The 18,511-nt window shown below is 30.8% G+C and overlaps 1 protein-coding gene across 11 annotated transcripts in view; it reads left to right on the top strand.

The window, feature by feature from the left end:
* The window catches only part of LOC134695419 (dystonin-like), a 131,023-nt gene extending 118,221 nt beyond the window's left edge, over positions 1-12,802 (top strand). For 7 of the 11 annotated variants that reach the window (XM_063556663.1, XM_063556664.1, XM_063556665.1 and 4 more), the window contains 9 exons: positions 201-298; positions 981-1,116; positions 1,739-1,901; positions 2,289-2,401; positions 2,802-2,939; positions 3,459-3,576; positions 5,131-5,274; positions 7,651-7,767; positions 10,048-12,802. In XM_063556663.1, the coding sequence (XP_063412733.1) occupies positions 201-298; positions 981-1,116; positions 1,739-1,901; positions 2,289-2,401; positions 2,802-2,939; positions 3,459-3,576; positions 5,131-5,274; positions 7,651-7,767; positions 10,048-10,430 (1,410 nt within the window). In that variant the 3' untranslated portion in view covers positions 10,431-12,802. Of the gene's footprint in view, positions 1-200; positions 299-980; positions 1,117-1,738; positions 1,902-2,288; positions 2,402-2,801; positions 2,940-3,458; positions 3,577-4,745; positions 4,776-5,130; positions 5,275-7,650; positions 7,768-10,047 lie in introns of all 11 variants that reach the window. The other 4 variants (XM_063556668.1, XM_063556670.1, XM_063556669.1 and 1 more) reach the window with 4 other exon arrangements.
* The last annotated feature ends 5,709 nt before the right edge of the window (positions 12,803-18,511 follow it).

The following is an 18,511-nucleotide window of genomic DNA, read 5'->3' as shown; positions in this document are numbered from 1 at the left end:
AGCATGTTAAAAAATCTTTAAATCATCTGTACCTTATACAAAATGTGTGCAGTTCAAAATCTATATAGTTCAAGATGATCTTCAAAATGTATAGATTCAAGATTTGACTTTTAAATAACTTCATATAACTTCAGAACTGTAAAAGAATCCTCTTATTGCTACTTTTTATTATATTGTAATAAAACATTGAAATTTTTCAGGAATTCCATGATGATATAGGTAGTAAAAATGGTGATGTTGAAAGATTAACTAAAATAATAGTAGCTGAGCCAAAGTCACCAGGACGACATTATGGAAGGTATGATTACTAATACATATTGAGATTGTTAGATTTATTATGATTCTATACAGACAACCATTTTCACTGAATAAGTACATATTTTGTTAAGGGCCAGCTGAAGCCCCCCTTTTTGTGCTTGATTTTAATACTGTGTTGAAGACCTATTGGTTGTTTTCTGTCCTTTGGTTGGGTTGTTGTCTCTTTAGCACATTCCCCTTTTTTATTCACAATTCCATAGATTACGTTACCGCAAAAAAAAAACATTTTAAAGTTACCATGTTTAGAATGAATCTGATTGAATTTTAATGAAATAATCTTACACAAAAAATCTTAATGAAAACTTTCACATTACTCAGATATTACAATGCTGATATTATTTTCATTACTGTAAAAGTTTATGGTTTAGTTATGCCTTTTACAATTACCAGTGGCGGTTCCAGAACTTTTCCTAAGGGGGGGCCCGCTGACTGATCTAAGGGGGGACGCTCCAGTCATGATTCAATGATTCACTTTATAATCAACCAAATTTTCCCCACTATTGGGGGGGGGGCCTATCTGGATCTGCCTATGATTACTGACCTTCTGTCAACAGCTATCCCTAATTCATAAAGAGAGACTTGAAATTAATATTTATATTTTGGTTAAGTGTTTGGTCTTTATCATGGCATATATGTTACCAATTTTGTTTATGTATTTTCAGTAATATGAAGTTAAATGAATACGACCCTGGTTATAATCCAAGAGTTTTAACATTACAAAATAAATGGCGAGTAGTATGGAGAATGTCACTAGATAGAAAGAAAAACTTACAAGATGCTTTAGATAATTTATTAGAGGTATGTTATTGATAATCGTAGAAGTAATTTATTTTACAACAAATTTTGGAAGCTGCTCATAGGTCAACTTATTGAGAAATATAAGTATTCCATCCAATAGAGATTATGGAAATCATTACAATTTGTGAAGTACTAATTTTTGTGGATTCCGTTGATTATTGTAAGCTTTAAACAACAATCTTATACACTTGTATGGAGAATTTGAATATTATTTATTTATTAATCCTTGTTAAAACAATTTGTCTTCAATCCCTTGAATTTTGAATCTGGAAAATAAAATAAAAAATACCATCAGTACTTGGTTTCATTGGAAAAACTTTCAGCAATCTTAAGGTGGTACCCAACACTTTCACTAAAATTAATTTGGATTGTTTAATTTTCATTCAATCGTTTTATCAGAAAAATTACACTGGTTACATAGCAGTTTGACAAACACCAATTTTGATCATTGAGAAGCTTGATATTCCCTTTACAACACAATGTAATTAAAACGTTTTGCTGACTTTACAGAGTTATCTCCCTGTAGTGTTAGGTACCACCTTAAATAAATTTCTCAGTTATATTGTGCATTATAATGAAGGTTAATGCCTGTGTTATAATGTATTGTTTTCCTTTATTTCAGTTGGAAAGCTTTAAAAACTTTGATTTTAATGTATGGAAACAAAGATATTTAAATTGGATAAAGGTGAAAAAGATGAGAACAACAGATTTCTTCCGTCGACAAGATAAAGATGGAGATGGCTATTTGTCTCGAGATGAATTTGTTGATGGAATGTTACAGTCAGGTTTGTAGTGTAGATGCTTCTCTCAAATTTCTGCTATATTCAATATTTATAGATTATCTTTGATCATCTCAATGAGATTGATTTTTTCGCTTGAGCTGGAACAGCGAAAGTAAGAAAAGCAATCCAGTTGAGATGACCAATGATAATCTGTTTATCGCTATTTTACCTATGACGAAGTTGTCAATTTTAATGTCAATTTCGTTAGCAACACCACATGGTCTCCTTAGTTTCTAGCGATAATTTTTCCATCTCAAGCAAGAAGTATGATATGAAAATTATCACAAAAAAAATGTTAGAAGTTTTCTTCTAAGATACCTATTGCATGTAGTGTGTACTGCTTTAATTTTGTAAAACAGCTCTAATTGGTCTTTTTATTCTTTTTTTTAGGATTCACAACCAATAAAACAGAATTAAATGCTGTATTTGATATATTTGATAAAGACAATAAATATTATATGCAATATAGTGAATTTATAGAAGCTTTAAAACCTGATAGACATGTAAGTATTGTTAGTAATCTAGAGATCAGCTTATGGCTGTATTGTCAAAAATGAATTCAATGTTGCTTAAGTCCATTAATGAGAATAATTTTGAAAGTAAAATCTTTTAGCAAGGTTTTATTTTTCAAAGTTTTTCCACTCTGTGTCTTTTCTGAAAGTTTAAATTGTGCAAGTTTTTTTTTATCATAATGGCCAAATAGTAGAAAAATGAAATATTGCGAATATTTTCCACTTTATAAAAGTTTATAAATTGAATATAGAAAATATCTTGTCAAATTTTTATATCACTAGAGAATTGTAGTGAAAAACAATATCTTGTTGAAAAATGACAAATAAGTTGGAAAAATTACAGCGTAAGAGTGTATGTAACAGAAAATGTATGTTAAGTTATATTTTACAGCAAAAGACAAGATTAAAGAGTGGGAAAAAGCAAATGACAGATGGCGAACTAATACAAGATCAAATAGAGAAAGATGTATCACAGTGTCAATGTAGGAATCCATTTAATGCTCAAAGGATGTCAGAAGGGAAATATAGGGTAAGTTCTAATTTCCTGTTACAAAACTTAGGATTTTCTTATCCCATGAATAGATTACCTTAGCTGTATTTGGCACAACTTTTGGGAATTTTGGGTCCTCAATGCTCTTCAACTTTGTACTTGTACTATTTTGATTTCAGCGTCACTGATGAGTCATATGTAGACAAAACATGTGTCTGGCATATTAAATTATAATCCTGGTACCTTTGATTACTTAACAAAGCGTCCATGCAGAAACTCCTTCAGTTGCCAAAAGTTGTTTGAAAGAAAATATTGCTTCTTCCTTTCAAGAGCTGATATGATATGCCTTCTGACAGATTCTAAAGAAATTTTAAAAGATTCTATCATTAAAAATCAAAATGTTCAAAAATGTGTGAAAATTTTGTTTTTGTTTTCTAAATCTGTTAGGTTTGACAGAGAAGAAGTAATTAATTTGTTTTTGCAAGATGGAGTTATTTCCCCTACCTGATAGTATGATATTTTTTTTAAATTTTAATACTGATAATTTTTATCTTACAGTTTGGAGAGAAACAGAATATAAGATTAGTGAGATTTCTGAACAGTACTGTGATGGTCAGAGTTGGAGGTGGTTGGGTCACTCTCAATGAATTCTTAGAAACAAATGACCCTTGCAGATGTAAGTTATACCAGTCAATAATCATTATTATGCAAATTAGCAGTTCAATTTATTGATACCCAAAATGCAAATTTTATTATTCAATATGCAAAATACCAATACCCAAAATGCAAATTTTATTATTCAATATGCAAAATACCAATATCTTATTCATAAGGATTCACTATTCATTATTCAATTAATTACTCGTTTTATTCAAAGATATACAAAGTATTGTTTTGCATTGTGTAACTATCTTGTATATAAATTTATTTTCTACACAAATGAAAAAACCATTATAGTAAAAAAAAAGTATAAAATAACAAAAATACTGAACTCAAAAGGACATTCTAAAAACAAAGTCCTTTATAAAATGGCAAAATTGAAAGTTCAAACACATCTAAGGATGAAAGCAACTGTTATATTCCTGAGTAAGCTGTAATTAAACAGAATCTTTTAATGTTGATAACATAAGTTATCCTGTTATATGTTTACCATTCCTGTAGTTGGATAACACTGATGTTTTTGTGTGTGGTAGTTGTAACCTAGAAATTTAATCAACAAAATAATTTTAATAAAGAGTATACATGTGAGTGAAAATATGAAACTAAAAGATTCAGAAAAGGTCAGAAAATTGAATTTGTTATGAATGGAACAAATGAAAAAAAAGCTCAATGTGAAACTATGATTTATTTATTTGTACCAACATATAAAAAAAACACAGTTAAGAATATATAAAAAGAAAAAGATAGAAAAAATACAAGAACTAAAATTAAAAACATCAAAATATACAAGAAAGCTCAGATGTATCCAACTTTCTGCTTTTTTGAATTGGACGAAAAACTCTGATGCAAAAGTCTTTTTTTCTAAAGTTAAATATATTGACATATATATGCATGGTGTAGGATACATACTCCAGAGAGAAAAGCTTCTATGTATCGCTTAAAAGGTCACATTTATAATTGTATTATTAAGAAAATGTTCATATAATCAAAATATGTATTAGAGATTCATTGGATAAATTTTGATTCTTGAAAAAGAAACCATGAGGCCAGTGGAATATGGTTTGAGTGTGCTTAAATATATCCATTTTTGCAGCTTTTGTAATTCTCAAAATACAAGAAAATATTTCCATACATTAAAAAATTAAGAATGAAATCATTGAAATAATATATCAAGTTTGTCAACAGGTCAAGTTAGTTATACATATTCTACAAATTGTAAGTACCGGAATCGGACCAGGAATGGATATGAATCGGTGTTGGATTATGTTCTAAGCATTACTATATAATTGTGATTGAGTAGATCTGTCAAATTTTAAATTAGGTCACAGAATGGAAAGAAAATATATAAAATTATGGAAAAATATTTTACATTCTTAATGATTCTAAAAATTCCTAGAAAAATTTGACAGATCTACAGCAATGACAAAGTATTATAAGTAATCTTGCATCCAAATCAAATTTGTTTTCAGGAGATGATATAATTTATGACATTAATTACATGTACTGACATTTGAATGGGTTAATTAGCTAATAGCATGTTATTTTGGAATTTTGATTAATTTTTCTACAGCTAAGGGAAGAACTAACATTGAACTACGAGATTCACTACAAGCTAACGGACAACCAGAAGGGTTCCGCTCTCGTAGGGGGAGTGGAACATTTGGATATAAATCCAAACTAAACGATACAGGATACGCATCATCTGTTTCTTCAGGTATACAGAAAACACGTTTTTAGTTTTTAGCACTTTGCAGTTTTCAGATTCTCCACCCTATTACCAGCTATTAGTTGGACAGATGCAATAAATAGCACAGATGAGAATATGCTGTACACGATTGCAAAATCCATTGTTTTGCAATGGCTATCGTAATGGCAAACACAAATCTGCAGTACACAATAGCCAAAGCAATCGTGAACACAGATGCTATTGTAACTGCCTTATCTGTATCTGTATCTGTATTAGGAAATCCCTCCTTCAAAGGAGCACTTCACAATGAATATGCTTACTGATAGCTGATAATAGGGTGTGAGATATCTTGTGTGGCTAGGTTAAGGAGTATCATATTGAAGTCATTTATACATCGGCAGCTCTGCCCTACACATATTTTCGTGCACTTTTTCCATTCTACTCTGATTTTAGAAAGGAATTTTAAAAACCTGATAGGTGCTCAAATTATTATAGTTCACGCTAAATAGATTAAATTAACAATAGAAACGCCTTCTTGCAAGAAAATTTTACCAGATTAATTTATGCTAGTAGAGGCGTACCCAGTGATCTACTCTGTTAAGTAAAAAATGATTTCTTGGCTGAATATAGTTATGGAAACATTAATTTAAGGTGGCAGAAAAAATATCTCCGCCTTTTTTAATTACTTTTTTGTAGGTTTGCAAATAGAACTTTTATGATTTTCACATTGAAGACTTGAGTAACTGTTTGAACCATAAATTTGGTCCCTGGAAATCAAAAAGGTCCAGTTTCCACAATTTAGAATTTAAGTCACAAGAAAATGAGAAATTTAGACTTTTAGACTTGAGTCCTATACTCGAAAACAAACATAGGATAAAACAACATTTTTTTAACATGTTTTGTCTTTTATAATGAACATGTGACCTGCATTATAGCATGCAGCTAACAAAGGTTGATACATAGTATATATAAGTGGTAGTTTGTTTTTTTTGGAGGATAATTTGATAAAAAAATCTTAGACGTTTAATTTTCATGGGATTGAGAATCAAAAAGGTCATTATTTTTTTGGGGACTGAAACTGGCAGTTTTGCTTCAAAACTTGGATACAAAATTAAGTTAGTTTCCCAAATCGAAAATGTAATGGTTTATTTTAACTTAAAGCAAATCTAGAAAATAAAAACATTTTATTTTTATTAATTAGAAGTCTTGAGAGAATTTTGTGTATAATTATCTTTTACTGATTACCACCACTTATGTATATATACTATGCTAATTTATATTAAAACTAACATGTATAATCCTACCATGTAATATCAACCTTAACAGACAAACACAGGCTTCATTTGAATTCAACTGGTTTACAGAATTTTGTCTCTATATTATTTCCAAAACGAACCTTTCACAAAGGGGGGATAGGACCTTTATCAGGACTCTTGGATTGGGTGTTTTTAAGCTCAGGATTTCGGGATCTGGGAATTCTTTTTCGAATCTTGGGATTTCATGTTTTTAAGCCCAGGATTTCGGGATTAGGACCCCTCCTATCCCCCTCTTCACTAGTTTCAATAAGAATTAATTGAAGTCTATTTGGGTCATGTGTGAATAAAAAAGCCATCCAATCACAAAAAATACCAAGAAACATCTAGAGCTCAACATAGTTTATTAACTATAGAGAAGTGCCTATGCCAAGACCAGAGTATAAGTTCAAAACTGTTTCAGTTGATAAATAAACATATATCATAAGGGTCTAGCAGAAGCCTGCCTCTTCACTGTGTTGAAAACCCAATAGTGGCTTGGGGGAGGGGAGGGGGTTGCTCTTTGGTTGGGTTCTTATCTCTCTGACACATTTCACATTTCCAATCTCAATTTTGAATTTGTTTGAAATCTAATTGACAAACGACTTCTAAATTGGCCCTCTACTTTTCTCGAAAAGCATACCTGCCATTTTTTCATAATGCCCATGGGGGTCTTTCATGTAAGATGGCTGTCATAGTCTTGAAAAACCTTCAAGGGGGCCTTCAAATACATGGTTATGTTGTTTTTTGGCTTCCCCACACATTTATAAGCCTTTATTGTAAAATTCAGTTGTTTTGTTTAAAATAGTGGACAAAATTGCTCTTTCAAAATTTCAATTTGGGAGCCTCCATGGGGGAAATCCACCGCAAATAGTGACAGTTGGCAGGTATGGTGAAATTCCTTAAACCAGTTTATTTCAAAGAGGTATGCAGAAAAATATTCATTTATTTTATATCACTACATTTACAAACATTTGGCTAAAAACATAACTCACTATAATATAATGCTTTATAGAAAGATATGCTATAATCATGCAGGGCCTTTGATATAGTGACGGAGCAGTGTGATTGCACAATTTATATTTTCCTTTTTGTAATTGGTACATTGTAGCTGGAAGTTCGGGAGATCAGTCTTTACGGAGGAGTAAGAATGCCACTTCAATGGTAAACTTGTCTGGCGTTGGTTCTCTGTCAGTGAGAACTACGTTAAGAAAAAATCCTGATTTTGGTAGGTTTTAACTTAAATGATATCTGCAGCATTTTCGTTCAAATCTTTCATAGATGTTACATAACTGACAGCTTAGATTGAGAAATATTAAATGAGTGTAAACATCCGTTATTGAACCAAATTTATTGATTGACACTTTTAACGATATTTATTTCACATACAACTAACATCGTTATTTTCAATTTAGCATGAAAAGCATTTTTGATTGGTTTTGTTTTTGGAATGGTGGTTATGGATTAAAAATGAAACATAATTAATATATAAAAAACAGTGTGAATAACAAAAACGTTTTCATGTTAAAATATACGATTTTATTCCCTTATTTGTTATATATTTGCTTATTATTGCCATGTTTGTCACATCCTTTTTCTTTATCTCTTGTAATTCAACAGCTTGAATAATAAACCTAATAAAGATCCTATTATTTAGATTAATGGTTCTATTGACATGTATAAATGCAGTAACATCTCCGTTCTACAGCTTGTAATTGCTAGATTTTGCTATAATTTGCTATTGAAATTTATTTTTGCCTTAGATAGAATTTTACTTTTCAGATGCTTTGATATGCTTACTAAAAATAAATCCTTATATGTTGAAATCTATTAAATTGTTTGTTAAAGAATGTTCATGGTTCAAATATTGATTATTTTTTTCAAAATTTGCTCTTTATGTATGTCCCAGCTAGGGGCATTATGTTTTTGTCTCACTTGACAGAGTCAAAAAGCTAGACATAGGTATGCTGTTTCTGGCCACTGTGGCAGCTGAAGGACACCTCCGGATTTTCTCACCATTTTCTACATTTGAAAATGCCTGTACCAAGTCAGGAATATGACAGTTCTTGTCCATTCGTTTTTGATGCGTTTTGTTATTTGATTTTGCCATGTGATTATGGACTTTCCAAATTGATTTACTCTGAGTTCAGTATATTTGTGATTTTACTTTTCGCTACATTGAAGACCTGTTGGTGACCTTCTGCTGATGTTTTTTTTTTCTATGGTCGGGTTGTTGTCTCTTTGAAACATTCCCCATTTCCATTCTCAATTTTATTAGTTTGTCATTAGTTCTAGAGTGAACCACTAGCAGTTGGTCAATGATCTTTGGTATGCAGTTGTATTAGTATTGGCACATCTCATTACCATGGAGATTTTTTGGCCCTGCACCCTTAGTTATGGTCTAATATCTTAGAAACTTTTGCTTAATTTTCATGTATTAGCTTGTGTTTATGTTTGTAAAAAGGAAACTACTTATGATAAGTCAATGGTATTTAATATTCAGTTGTATTAGCTTTGGTATATCTCATTTCCATGTAGATTGTTTAGCCATGAACCTTCAGTCATGGTTCAGTGACTTTGAACATTTGCAAAACTTACATGTGTTCCTATTTTAATTTCAACATTCGCATTATCAAAATTACAAAAAATCAAGACATATCTCTGTGTTAACAGTTCATTTGGTCTCTGCATTTGTTTGTTTGTTCGTTTGTCCATCTGTTTGTTTAACTGTCTGTCCTGCTTCAGGTTAAAGTTTTTGGTCAAGGTAGATTTTGATGAACTTAAAGTCAAATCAACTTGAAACTTTGTACACATGTGTGATCTTTCCAATTTTAATGCAGAACATAAAAAATTATAGTATGAGTTGGGCATCCATGTACTATGGACACATTCAGATTTCTTCTTGATTATATGCTTGAAGATTAAAATAAAAAAAGTTAATATATATTATGTTTCTAAAACAGTTTCATCAGTGGTGATTGAAGTAAAATCTTTCAAGACGATCTTGGTTCTAAAACCGCTCCATCAAACTCTTATTAAAGTGGATAACCACAAAATCTATTGATAGTTAAAGATTTAGATATTTCTGCATTTAAAGTATTTTTACCCACAATGTATGTATATATATATATATATACCCAAGTTTTGCACTATTTACTTAAAATATTGTCCTTTCTTGTATTTAACTGTAAACCCAGTGGAAAAAAAACCCCTTTAAAATGTCTTTGTCATTGTAAGATACTGTGGACTCATTAATTATTTGTTGAAAACCAATTTTTGTAGATTTCATGTAAACCACTAAATTAATTGTTCAACAAATTACAAATTGTACAATATTTTTTATAAGGTTATATTGAGACTTTGGCAAAACCATGAGATCAAATATCCGCGAAAATGCAAATTTTCTTAATCCACAAAAATTGGTACCCAAGAAAATAAATGATTCCACAGTGCTTCTCTTTGAGTTATTTATACAGTAATGATAATATTGGTTTTTTTTTATTATTAGGGTCAACAGGAAGTTTACAAAGAACAAAGAGACTCAGTAATTCCTCATCAAATATTCATTCAACGCCACCTAGGACGCCACGGACAAATTTAAACAATTCATATAATTCACGCTCGCCAAATATTCAACGATCAACCACACCACAGCCAATACCAACATATACAGCAAGAGCAAGGACTCCTACCCCTAGGACTTCATCTACATCTCGTTACCCTCCTCCCCCACCCCCTAAAACATCAACTCCAACACGGTCGGGTCGAACCACACCCACTTTCTCAGGAGGTCGTACAACGCCATCTGGGAGAACGACTCCAACATCCATGACAAATGGAATGAGTGGTGCCACACGTAGATTACCCACAACACCCAAGAATCCACGGTGATACACATGAACGATTTTAGTTATTGTTTAGATCTTATATTTATGTTAGACTGACTATGAAATCTTAATAAGCAAACTTGACCAAAAGGCAGGACATGTGTTGTTTCATGTCCATACTTAGTCCAGTGGCGTTCAAGAGGTTTTGTAGAAACCTCCCTCATAAAACCAATAAGAGCTAATTAAGCCTAGTAATAAATGTGGATAAAAAACATTATTTTTATCTATTTGACCCTCTTAGAAATCCCTGGCTATGGGCTAGCATGTGTAAAATGATCATTAGATAAAGATACTTTGTAATATTAATGATTTCATGGTCCACTGAACAAACCTGAATTTATTGTATACACCCAGAGATAAATCAACCTTAACAGAACTATGCATTGTGAATTATCAAATAGTGATTTGTCCAGAAATTAAATAGATTTTTATTAACAATTTTTATAGATTAAAAAGCTGAGTTTGTTAAATGATAAGGGTTATATTCAGTCTATTCCTATTTTTAATTTTTTCTTCTATATTTTTCAGAAATTTACCACAACAAATTTCCGTCTTAAAACTTTTCAATATTTCGATTAACTTCTTTCGATTTAAAAGTTTTCCCTGATGGATTTTACATTAAAACTTAAAGATGCTGAAAACACACAAATATTTATTATTATAAAGTTATGATATTAATTTGGGATGTGAATCTTTAAATTATCTGCCTTATTGAAGTGTATTGTATGAATGATAGTTGTGTGTGTATTTAAGTTACATAGATTTATTTATTGGGACTTGTGTCTTTTTGATCAGATGTCTCAATAGGTAACAGGGGAGATAATTCGTATAAAGGGGAGATAATTTTAGAGTTACCTACTGCAAATTGTTAAGTTACAAATTTGTTAAAAAAAGATAAGATGTAGAAAATATTTCCATTACATTTAAAAATTTATTTCTAATATATCACAGCAGTGAAATCATTAGGTATTAAAAAAAAATGTACTGCTTTTAAAGATGGATTTTACTTAAAATATTGAAAAAATTTGAATGTACATTATACAAGAAGACAAAAATTTGTGTCTTAATAAGAAATATTATTTTTTGGTCACTTTAAAGAAAAATAATTTACTGTATTACTAAATTTTGGTAAAATTGGAAAAAAAATGTTTTAGGATAATTTGAGTCATATTTTCATTAAATGTTGGAAAACAATTTATGTCTTAACATGTTTAATCTGAAAAGAATGAATGAATACATGTGTTATATACTGATATGTATGTTATATTTACAATATATGTAGAGATTTCAATAAAACTTGGTATGAATGTGTTGATTGCATGTCTAGTGTTTGAGGGTGCAGATGTAAACAGATATTTTGTTAATTGTCAAGTAAAAGATATTATTACGAGTATATTCAGTTTTGAGAAGTATATAGTCAAATATTAAACATATCATTGCAATCATAACATATCAAATGTACATGTCTTTCTTGCAAAAAGGGAGATAATTTTATGTCTTCTATCGAGTGTATTTAATAAACATGAAATGCTCAAAATTTTTATCAGTTTTTCCAATAAACATTCCAGCTATGAAAAATAAATGAAATCGAATATTTATAAGTAAAATGAGAAGAAAAAAAAATTGCAGAAAGAATGACAAAAACATTATTACGTGCTCTTCTAAATATCTTAGTGCTACAAGTTGAAAATTTCAAAATAATGAGCTCCTTTTGTATTTTAGCAGAGCTATCTTGAAAACAGTTCATAATTCTAATCAGAATGCAGATCTGACTTTTAAAATTAGAACAAATATGTAATTCCTGGAAAAAAAACCTTCAAATCATCATAAATTTTAGATAAAGTTAAGCAGAACATGTACTGAAAATTTTATATTATCAAGGTTTAATAAAAACCAGGTTTAACAGAGTTTTCAAATGATTATAGTTATATATAATTCACTAAAGTAAAGTGTTCTTTTTTCCCGACAGCAAGGGGGAGACTACTGGGGAAGAATTGTGTTTTAACCTCTTGATATTATTTTTCTGCACAAGTCATATATTTTGAGTTATATGTTAATTTATAGATAATAATCAAAATGTACAAGCTAGCTTTCTTTATATTTTCATAGTGCATTTATAATTACAAATTTTGGTATGTAATGTTATATCAGAAAATTGTTACTTTTAGGATGTCATGGTAACAATTCTATGATGGCTGATATATTTTTATAATCATATTTACATTGTAGATAGTTTCTCATTTGTTATGTCACCTGCACATATCACTGTCAGCCATTTTGTTACCATGGAAATGTACATATCATTTAGCAGACGGTCTATTGACTGTCATTGTATGAAACTGACATAAAATAAAAATGGAAGTTGTCAAAATGAAATTGTGTTCTTTTATTATAAAAATGTAAAATATCAATAATATTGAAATCTGAGGAAAATTCAAAACAGAAAGTCCCTAATCAAATGGCAAAATAAAAAGCTCAAACATATTAAACAAATGGATAACAATTGTCATATTCCTGACTTGGTAAAAGCATTTTCTTATGAACACAATGGTGGATAAATCCTGATTTTATAGCTAGCTAAACCTCCTACTTGTACAGTCGCATAAAATTGCATTATTATATAGAAATTATATTGAATGTTTTCTAATATAAAAAGAAATCCTATATTTTTTCTGTGAATCTTCATTGAATTATTATCTTCCCATACTCTAGTTGACTGACAATTATTCCACATTCAATGACATTAACCATGACACAAGAAATTTATTAATTGCACAGTACACATTCAAAGGTTAAAACCTTGAAGACAGAGGTGTTTAGCTACACATTAAGGCAAAATCAAAATACCATTGATGACATTTGGTGGCTTCAAAGTAAACAATTCAGCTCATTTGAACTTATAACATGAAATCAAATAGACTTTAAAAAAAGTGATTGCTCATTCTCTACATCTATTTATATTTATTTTGATATTGGGTCATTTGACTTTTGGCAGTCATCAGAGACTATCTCAATGACAAGGTATCAATGTGTGAAATCTTGTATAAAAAAGAATAAGTACAAGTAAAATAGATATTATAAGATAAGATAAGATATGAAAACTTTATTTTGATTCAGCATGAGTACAAATAGGCAACACAAGCTCTAAGGAGCTTTTGACCAAATATAAAAACATATAAATAACATAAAAACAGTGCATTTTGACATATAAAACAACCTGTAATACAAAGTTGAAATTTCACATACATAGCATGCAATAAAAATAATCAACACATTTTAGAATTATCTGCAAGCAGAACAGTGACATTTCAAACCGTTCCAGGACTGAACAAGACTTTTAAAATGTGAAAAACTGTTTTCAGTCCTGAAATGGTTTGGAAGACTGTTCCATAGAGTAGCAGCAGGAAATTTGAACGATTTTTTACCGTAACGGGTTGACTTTACCTGTGGAATTTCAAGAATATTTACATACCTGAAAGAATATTTAGATTTTTTGACATTCACCAAATTTTGTAAGCACACAGGAGAGATGTTGTTTATAATTTTAAAAGTTTCTAGAGCCATTGTTCTTATCCGTCTGATCTACAAGGAAGGCACCTTAGCTTTAAGTAAGAGGTTCTCGTAGGAGCTGGTAAAATCCTCATAAACAAAACGGAGTGCTCTTTCCTGCACCTTTTCTAGTTTTTTGGAATTTTTCTCAGTGCAAAAATGCCATGCCAAAGGGCAAAAATTAAAATTACTGAGAATAAAAGTATGAAATATAGTAAGTTTACTAAGTCTATCCAAAAATGAGCCTAAACGTTTTAAAACATTTAATTGCTGTGATGCCTTCCTACAGATTGAGCTGATATGAACATCAAAATTTAGCTGGTAGTCTATTTCAATGCCTAATAATTTTACTGTTTTTTCACATGTGAGGTTCGAATTTTGAATATGTATAGATGGGTTCTTTTCAAAGGTCTTTTTGCCAACAGCCAAAACTTGAAATTTGTCAGGATTTGCTTGCATTTTATTTACCCTGAGCCACTCAATAAGTGTTTTTGAATCAGATTCCAAAGTTGAAATTAATAAATCGAAATCCGGAGTACAAAAAGATAAAGTATTGTCATCTGCATAGTTATATAAACTACCATTTTATAATAATAAAAAGAAAAACATCATTTATAAATATATTAAACAACAATGGCCCTAGTATCGAATCCTGTGGTACGCCTTTATGGATGTCAGCCCAACCACTCAGAACATTGTTGACTTTAATTTGCTGTTTTCGATTAGATAAATAGGACTTTAAAAGAGCAACTGCATTGGGGGTTAAACCATATGCTGATAATTTATCTAGCATAATATTGTGAGGCAGGCAGTCAAAAGCCTTAGAAAGATCCATTAATACCGCTGCAATGTACTGGTTTTTATCAAGAGCTTCTTGCCAGTCTTCTAACACTCTGAGAAGTGTGGTCTGACATCCATGTCCACGTCTAAATGCACACAAAAATGGATTAAATATTTTATCAAAATAATCAGTTAATTGAATTTCATATATTTTTTGAAAGATTTTAGAAAATATGAGTAAGACACTAACTGGTCTATAATTTGTTTTTAATAATGGGTCACTTTTTTATGAAGGGGGGTCACTTGGGCTTCTTTAAGTTTATCGGGGAAACAATTATTATCAATTGACAAATTTACAAGAGTTGTCAGCTGTGGTGCAATATAAGATTTACAATTTTTCACTATTTTTGCTGGAATACCATCAGCTCCTGTAGCCTTCTTTATGTTTATTTTATTCAAAATTTTTTCAACATTTTCATTTGATAATTTTTTAAATTCAAAATCAGAATTATGCTTTCTGTTATCCAAAATTTCTTTTATACTAGGGTGATTTGAGGGGTCATATACAACATCTGCTCCAATTTTGTCTGCTACTGTGGAGAAAAAATGATTAAAAACATTTGAAACTTCATTTGAACAATTTACAATTTTGTCATGTTCACATAATAAAATTTTTTGCTCTCCACAGTTCCCCTTTTTTTAAGAAAAATAGTTTGACTGTTTTCCAAAAATAGCCAAGATTTTGACCCACCGGAGCAACGTTCTAAAAAGTATACTTTTATTGATTTTCTCTTATCTTTGTTACCAAATTTCTTTGTTTTCTAAATTTCTCCCAATTTTTTTTTTTTTTTTCACTCCGGTTTTTAGTATATTATACAAAGAAAAGTAGTAAAAGTACATACCCATAATGCTTTACTTTTACAAATTGTGACATGGATGAGAAAGTGATGTTGTTGTTTAATTTGTATTGCTTATATGAACGAAAAAACAATCACAAAATATCTGGACTCCGAAAATGAATTTCAATCTATCAGCAACTGTTGATGTTAACATACAGTGCCTTCACATTTGACTTGTATTTTTAAGTTTTATTGGTTTTCTTTATTGATCTATGCTAAGTTTGATATTGAAGTCAGAAATCAACATAAGAGAGGGACAGTCAAACTCATAAATCAAAAATAAACTGACTGACAACGCCATGGCTAAAAATGAAAAAGACAGACAGACAAACAATAGTACACATGACACCACATAGACAACTAAAGAATAGACATTACGACCCCCATCAAAAACTAGGGTTGATCTCATGTGCTCCGGAAGGGTAAGCAGATCGTGATCCACGTGTGGCACATGTCGTGTTGCTAATGTGTTAACAAATCGGGTAAATAGTCTAATTCGGTAGTTCACATCCATGAAAGGGAATGGGATTTGAGTTACGACGTACGAGACATATTCGATATCATTTGTGAAACGGTTATTCCATAACGGTCAACGAACTAGCGATGGCGTCCGTAAAATTTATGAAGGGATGATTTCAACTTCACCATTTGGAACTCTTGGTTTAATAGCTTCCTTGTGAGCAGCAACCCGGTATCAAGAAAATCATGATAGGAAATGCAAGCACGGGTGTATCGTATCAATTGGGAGATACATACCCCGTAAGCAGGTGCTGCTGGGATGTTGCTACTTAGAAATGGAAAGTTCACAATTGAAAAGCTGAAATCATCTCTTTTGTCGTAAAATTTTGTTTTCAACCGACCCACATCGTCAATTTCTAGATGTAAGTCAAGATATGAGGCCAACTTAACTGTATATGTAGTATCCTTTATCTCTAGGTCGATTGGATAGATTAAACATCAGTAATGAACGAAAATGAATTATTAAAAAAACAACATGAATCAACCTACTTCCAACAAAAGGTAAAACGAGAATATAAACATCGCAAGAGTAAATTGATATTTTCCAACTGAAGCATAACAGGCATTGAAAGTTTCTGTCACTTCAAAAAGGGATAGTATAGAATAGATTGTACAGTATGCAATACATATGTGCATATTGCTGCATCACTTGTTTGATGGCTGATTCGAGTAGTAGCACCAAAATGTGTTGCACTAAAACTATCCCTCTTTCCTTAATCCAGCCCTGTCCAACATATTAATAACTGGGACGTCAATGACGATAGTATTACCGTACCAGTACTAGATTAACATGTTTAATAGTTACCAGGATTATAATTAAATACGCCAGACGCGCGTTTCGTCTACATAAGACTCATCAGCTACACTCAGATCAAATTAGTTATAAAGCTAAACAAGTACAAAGTGAGAGAGCATTGAGTATCCAAAATTCCAAAAAGTTGTGCCAAATAAACTGAAGTGTTGACTACTATAGGCTGGTGATACCCTCGAGGACGAAACGTTCACCAGCAGTGGCATCGATCCAGTGGTGTAAATAGTTATCAAAGGTACCATGATTATAATTTAATACGCCAAACGCGCGTTTCGTCTACATAAGACTCATCAGTGACGCTATTCCTGACAATATCATAACTCCACTAAAGCAAGCAAGCGAATTTTTAAAAATTTTGATGTATTATATTATATCAATTGTGACTACAGCACAACCATTGCATTATAGGTATTGCAAGAGATGCATTAATATGTAGAAGTTCTAAATTAATCAGTACCCCAAAACCAGGTCCAACCCACCAATTGTTCTTAAAATGTCCTGCACCTAGTCAGGAAAATGGCAATTGTTATAATATAGTCCGTTTCTGTGCGTGTTGCATTGTTTTGATTTTTGTTGCACTTTTGTGCTCCTATTGTTATCCTCTTATATTTGATGTGTTTCAATCAGTTTTATTTTGTAACCCGAATTTGATTTCTCTTATTCAGCGGTATACTTCTGTTGTCTTTATTTGTGTCTAGTGACAACAATAATAATATTGTTCAAATAGTGTATAAGGGATTAATATCCACTTTAAATCCCAATTATCATAGTTCAAAATAAAAGTATGAATTAAGAGTTCAAAAAGAAAAAAAACCGAGGAAAAGTAGAGAGGGTGGAGCAGCATTCAATATTTAAATTTTTCATGCATTTTTTGTCCTTAATGCTCATCATTTTCGTACCTTTATTTGGCCTTTTAAACATTTGTTTGCTTCGAGCATCAATGATGAGTCTGGCGTAATATAAAATTTTAATCCTGGTATCTATGATGAGTTTATTTGTCACGTCACACCAATTTTTGGCATTAAACATTGTAGATAAAAAGGAACTTACTCATACATTATTAAACCTTTTTTGACTTTTGCCATCCCTTCCTTTTTTAGTTTCCTCCTATACTCAATAAAATTAACGGTACCAATTTTCTTGCACCAGATGCGCATTTCGACAATACATATCTCTTCAGTGATGCTCGTGGCCATAATATTTGAAATCCAAAGCTTATATAAAAGATGAAGAGCTATAATCCCAAATGTCCCAATGGTAGCAGGGGACTTTAACCTAAATAAAGGGGAATGATGTCCAAGCATGTGTCTCATATATCATCTTTCTAAACAAAATTCACATTATTTTATAAAAAAAACATTCTTAATTCAACATGGTTTTATTTCGAAGTATGAGATAATTGGGTTATAAAGTGGATATTAACCCTTGATAAAATATTTGATAAATATTATCATTGTTGTCACTAGACATACAATAATGATTAGACTGTATCTATACTTATGTAATTAATTCAAAGTTTGTGTTGTA

Source organism: Mytilus trossulus, chromosome 13 (genome assembly GCF_036588685.1).
Source record: "Mytilus trossulus isolate FHL-02 chromosome 13, PNRI_Mtr1.1.1.hap1, whole genome shotgun sequence".
NCBI lineage: Eukaryota > Metazoa > Mollusca > Bivalvia > Mytilida > Mytilidae > Mytilus > Mytilus trossulus.
This window is presented reverse-complemented; position numbering and strand designations above follow the sequence as displayed.